The sequence below is a fragment of the Medicago truncatula genome, chromosome 5, assembly GCF_003473485.1.
Source record: "Medicago truncatula cultivar Jemalong A17 chromosome 5, MtrunA17r5.0-ANR, whole genome shotgun sequence".
NCBI lineage: Eukaryota > Viridiplantae > Streptophyta > Magnoliopsida > Fabales > Fabaceae > Medicago > Medicago truncatula.
The window spans coordinates 5,574,546-5,580,699 of NC_053046.1; the positions used below are offsets into that span (position 1 = coordinate 5,574,546).

The window sequence follows — 6,154 nt, forward strand, 5'->3', positions numbered from 1 at the left end:
ATCAGCAGGGATAATTTTGAGTTTTTGAATGCTGTCGAAAAAATTTCTACAAAAGGTGGTACCTTAGCTTTTGGTTCGGTTCAATTTGAGATGGCGGTTTGGTTTGTTTAAGTAGTCCTAATAATTGATTTTTTTCCCTCTTTTTTTTTTTTGAACAAATCCTAGTTTATTTTTTTTTTAGGGAGAATATCAGTTTATAATATCAATTTGGTAAAATTTGGAAATTTGTTTTTGCTTTTGGTTCGGTTCAATTTGATCTAGCGGTTTGGTTTGTTTAAGCAGTCCTAATAATTGATTTTGTCCCCCCCCCCCCCCTTTTTTTTTCTTCAACAAATCCTAGTTTATTTTTTTTCAGGGAGAATATCAGTTTATAATATCAATTTGGAAAAAAATATTGGTATGAAAAAACACATTTCAAGTTTTTATCAAAGTTATTTTGTTTTAAGTTTGAATTGTCCCTTGAAAAAATTGTCGCATGATTTTTATAAGAAAAATTTTTGCAGCAAAGAAATGTGCCTCCAGATTGCTTAACTATAGCATGCTAAAATTGCTATTTATCCCCCCACCCCACCCCCGGGCGTTTATTATTGACTTTATTAGTACTTAACAGATAACATGAGATAAATGGACATGAATTTCTTTATTTCAAAATAAAGATATATATACAATGGTTTAAGTTTCTTTTTTAGTTTTTTTTTTGCTTATATAAGACAAATGAGAGTATATTAAATAACAGTACTCTAAATCTCCACAATTATCAGCTTGGTGTTTACCCATTTAAGCTCCAAATGAGAGTATATTATCAATAATAACCACCTTTATTTCTTAGTCTCACAAAGTTAATATTATTATGCTTGTGATTCGTGAACATTGTGCATATGGGGTTCATTTGACCACAATGGTTATGTTAGTAGTAAAAACATTATTGTTGTTGGCTGGGAACCAAAACTTCTTGATTACATTTCTGCTGAGATAGACTCGAAGGGCAAACAAAACAAAGTAATAATTCTAAACATACAAAAGTTTAAATAAATCACGTTTTTTAACACTGGCTTGGTCAGCAATCTTCTAACATCCATGAAAGTAGATGTCGTATTCTTACAGCATACAAAAAAATGCAATGAAACATAACATATCCTTTTAAGTCATCAAAGACCATTTATCATTTTCTTCATCTCGGCAGACCTCCTGGCATCTGGTTCTTCAATTGCTCTCTCAGTAAGCACATGCTTGATGCGGCACATTGACTTTCTCACCTGATTTCACAAAAATTAAATCAACAAAAATCATTGATAACCATGAATGGTTTCCCCCCAACCCATACAAAGAGTAACATTCTACATTCAATTTCTCTCGGATGTTCTAAAAACAAATGGTCTTCACCAAAAGTTGATAACTGCTGTGATATCCTCCTATACCAATGTCCACATAACTAAGGGTAACAAAAACAACATGAGTAAAGCAGATCAGGAGTAAAAAGTGAAGAAATACCTTAGGTAAGCGCTCTGGGTTTGGAAAGCGCAAGTTCTGAGCTTGAAGCATTTGTCGTTGAGTCATCAACATATTCTTTTCCTTTAACAACACATACCACAACTTATGAAGGTCATCCCAAGATTTCAGACGCAATTCAGAAGCCTTCCAACTCCGACCTAACAAAAATAGTAAAACTATAAGAAAACAAAGTGACAAGGAAAATCATAATTTTTTTTACAGGTAATGTGTGGCTATAATGAAAATCAGTGAGATTTTTAATTCCTATTCTAATAAAAAGAAGAGGTGCATATTACATACCATAGACAACTGGTGTCTCATTATCTCTGTCTGCCTCAAAGAACTCCGGAAGAGGGTTTCTAACAGCACCAGCTGTAGTGGAATAATGTTTTGATCTGGCAGCAGCAGCAGCAAAGAATGTTTGTCGAAATGCTCTCGCCAAAAACATGACTGCAATGCTAATCAGATTAATTTAGAATACAATGTAAGAAGAAGCCAGATAATGAGAAACATTATGCCAATCAAGACATTCGGTATGTGTGGCTAAAATTTAAAAGAAAAAATAATGCAAACTATATTAAAAATAAGAAATAACATTGGTTGATGCAATACAATTACAATGAAAATTGTCTCGTATCCATTTGTTGAAAATGAGTTAAAATAACAACATTGCTAATTTTTAAAAGAACATAGTTGACTGTTCACAACTTTTGTAGCTGAAAATACACATTCAACACTTGCAATTGCTATTGCTACCCACAAGAGCAAAGTCAACTTCAAAAGCTAATAAATCATAACAAATGTGTTGCACTTATTTATTTCGCATGTGAGAGAGAAGTGTTTTGATATAATTGTGTTTTACTTTTATTTTTTGAAACTTTGGGGAATGGATGTGTGGCTATACTATTCTGATTTTCTTTTTTATTTTATATTTATTTTATAAGAATAAAAATATTTTTTTATTATAAAAAATTCTCTTTTTTTATTTTATTTGAATTGTTCGAATTGTATAATCATCAATTACTGACATTGGTAAACGGCCCAAAGCAATTTGATTATAGTTCAATTCGTGACGATCATAAGTTGAAAGTTCATATTCTTCAGTCATTGATAAACAATTTGTTGGGCAATACTCAATACAGTTACCACAAAAAATACAGATTCCGAAATCAATACTGTAATTTAGCAATCGTTTCTTTCGAATATCAGTTTCCAGTTTCCAATCAACAACGGGTAAATCTATAGGACATACACGAACACATACTTCACAAGCAATGCATTTATCAAATTCAAAATGGATTCGACCGCGGAAACGTTCCGATGTGATTAATTTTGCATCTGCCCCTGATGCCAACAATACTAATGTTACTGAAATAAAATAAAATATTTTCATGCATCAGAATTAACTTTTTTAGTTATGTATTATTGCATATGATCTAGTAACAACTGAGAAATTGCATCATTTTGAATGTGACACTGATGGTGAGTGCGATGAAAATTGGAAAAAGTGCAACTCTAGAACCAAAAACCCTAATGACAGAGGCCACTGTTCATATTCTTTTACAGCCACACGTGTAGGGATCGAGTTGGGTTTTATAGTCACAGAATTAGTATTGGTCATCCATCCCACTCAGCTCTAGCACACATGAGTGAAGGCCAAAAAGCTCACAGGGACTTGTAAATTAGGGCCAGCCCGCTAAATTAAAATGACAAATGAGAATTAACGAAGAAATGAATCTCTAACTTGAGAAAGGCAAACAGAAAGTAAAATTTGATACCAATCACCTAAGTTTCATTACTTTATAACTAGTTAAGTATTATATCAATACATAATCCTATTTCTTGAGATGGCAACTAATAATTGATATATCCTGTCCTGCAAAAGAAGCAAGTGGTATTTACTACGGACAGAAAGCTAAGGAGTAAAACACTAGTAGAAAAAAAGCGGCCTATTCAGAAAAGTCAGAAGTTGATTGTGAGGCAGCATACCAAAATGAGTTAGTTATCTGCAGATAATGATCAATTACATTCATGGTTGGCAGTTGGGGGCCAAAAGTTATGACTCAATGATAGTATCATTTAATTTGCAGCAAATATTCGAATATTCATTAGTAATATGGTCATCTCTTAAAAATCAAAGCAATGGATGCATCCTTAACAAACTTATTTTGGCTGATTAAGAACAATCACAAGTCATCATGCCTTTCTACAATTCTTTAAACAAATACAAAAGCAACAAATAATGTATGATAATGTACATTAATTGCTCCTCTGGATATAAGAAATTGTCTATTAACTAGATGGCACTATTTTGCTTTGCTTATATAGAATGTAAATTAGATAAAAGTGCCACAGCCCACAACAACATACTTTCTTTCAAAGTATTTGCATATCAAATTTAAAACACAAACTGCCAACCTAACTATAGATGCCGCGTCAGTCAAAACAACTCAATTTGAAGGTTGTCAGAACTAGGTATGTTTCTAAATATGTTAGCTTTGCTTAATAAGCTTCCTTTTTTCTAAAAGAAAAATGAACTTGTTTAAATTTAGAAGCCAAAGAACAATGGTGGATTTTGCTCAAAATATTGAAAGGAGCGGAAAGTACTAATTAAAATATTATAACTGAAATTCATAAAACTCATATATAATCATCTTTGGTCGGAAACTTTCCATTTGAAAAATGCATCAATTTTCTTATGTTTAACTATTCCGTTGCTCTTAAAAAGTGCACAAATCAGTTACTAATAACATAAAGCAGCGAGAAATTCAACAGAAACTCAATAGATCCAAGAATGATGCTCTATTTTTCAACAGAGAAACTCAATTGCATATTGCCTCACAACTTGACACCTATTCAACACCATTGAGATTCTTGCCAACATCTTCAATACAAAGTCTTACTAAATTGCTAATCGACTTGATAAAAAGAGACATACAATTATACTAGAAACCCACATAACAAAGAAAGACACCAAGAAATGGGGATCCTTTATTTCATTTAGACTCCATCAAACTGCTACACTTCATAAACGGACTTTGTACGGTGGTAACCATTGTTTGTTCAAATTCAGATGCAAATCCCACACCAATTTCTCAACATAGCAATATTAGTATATCTAGGGGTGCGTTTGATTTGCTAAAAAATGAAGGACAAAACAAAACAACTCTAGTTGTCCAGTGTTTGATTCAGGTACAGGACAAACTGGAGGCAAGGGACAGGACAAAAATTCATATTTTTGTCCCTCACCAAACCACAACACAACTTTTTGTCCAACGTACAAGTTGTCTAAAATACCAAAATAGCATTGTCCCCCAAAAATCGTATAAAACAAAAAATTACTCAATGCCATAAAAAATTTGTCCTGTGCTGTTCTGCCTTGTGTTAGTTTATGAATTTGATATTTGATATTTAAAGAGAGCAAACACTAGTATTAGTTTATGAATTTGATATTTGATATTTAAAGTAAACACTAGTATTGGTTTATAACTTAATAATTTAGATCTTAGTCACTGTACTAAAAACTACAGAATAGAGAGTAAATAATCAAAAATGAATTATTTCAAAATTATAAAGGATGGAAATGTGAATGAACAATCCTCATTTTCATTTGATTCACATTTTATGCATAAAAATATGTAAAACATTATCTAAAGATAGATAGCTGGATAGATAATCTTGTTGATATCCAACACCGCCATGACATTGACACGCGTAGTTACTTACACTTAATCACTTCCACCTTCCCTAATTACTACTGGTGTCGGTGTCTACACTACATTGTTTCATACGTACCAAAAGGTGTCGATTCAGTTGGTTTTAGTCAGATTGAAGAGATACCACTGATGTGATGTGGCAGCAAACGTATTCAGAAACCATTGTTAAGTGAATCAAATGCAATTAATTTAGAGCTTCGTTAAATAAAAAAATCTTAAAAATCTTTTTTTCTCTTCACAGACACACAAGATTGCAAAAAATTCAGTCTACTCAAGCAAAGATTCACATAACACCACTTAGGACAATTATCAAACACCTAAAAGGCAACAAATGAAGTTCAAAAATTCATTCATCCTAAGTCAATACATAAAATCTAGGCTTTTCAGCACATAAACAAAACAAAGAGAAATCCACATTCACTCAACAACGAAAATTGCCTTTGCGAAAAAAAATCACCGAAAATAAAAATTGAAGAACTTACTTGATTAGAAAGAAGAAAACGAAAATGAAGGATGAGATTGAAGGAGAGAAAACTTGAGTGAGTGAGAGAGGAAGCGTGGCCGTGAGAGATGTGATCGCCGGCGGCAACGAGCAACTCCGGCTATTTGAGTTCAGTGCTTGTTTCTGATGGAAAAAGAGCTGAGCGAATTCAACTTGGTGAATGATGATGGTGGATGGGCCTCTTCAAAACAATTTAGATTGGGCTTCCCGTTATATAACCCCGTCTATTTATTTTTAGACAATCTCTTTTCCCACCATCCCATCCTTCACGCGCACCCTCCAAAAAGAAAAATATAGATAAAAATCATGTTTCAAACAAAATATTAGACCAAAAGTGAATTTAAGTTTTATTTGTTAAAAAAATACTTGAAACACATGTGTATGCAAGTACAAGTGGAGTAATTAAGTTGCTTTTACGGAAGATTGTTTAAAATAGCAGTGCTGC

General features: G+C 32.6%; 1 protein-coding gene across 2 annotated transcripts; it reads right to left on the reverse strand.

The window, feature by feature from the left end:
* Positions 1-902: 902 nt before the first annotated feature.
* On the reverse strand, positions 903-5,883 carry LOC11419717 (39S ribosomal protein L47, mitochondrial). Of its 2 annotated transcripts, none has more exons than XM_024783467.1 (4): positions 5,690-5,864; positions 1,792-1,941; positions 1,492-1,649; positions 903-1,256 (listed from the first exon to the last, which is right to left on the reverse strand). In XM_024783467.1, exons 2-4 carry the CDS (start codon positions 1,937-1,939, stop codon positions 1,149-1,151), a joined length of 414 nt encoding a protein of 137 aa, XP_024639235.1. In that variant the 5' UTR covers positions 1,940-1,941; positions 5,690-5,864; the 3' UTR covers positions 903-1,148. The 2 variants fall into 2 exon arrangements, with proteins under 2 accessions (XP_024639235.1, XP_003611613.2); XM_003611565.4 differs by having other exon boundaries at positions 1,114-1,256; positions 1,792-1,949; positions 5,690-5,883.
* Positions 5,884-6,154: the final 271 nt, after the last annotated feature.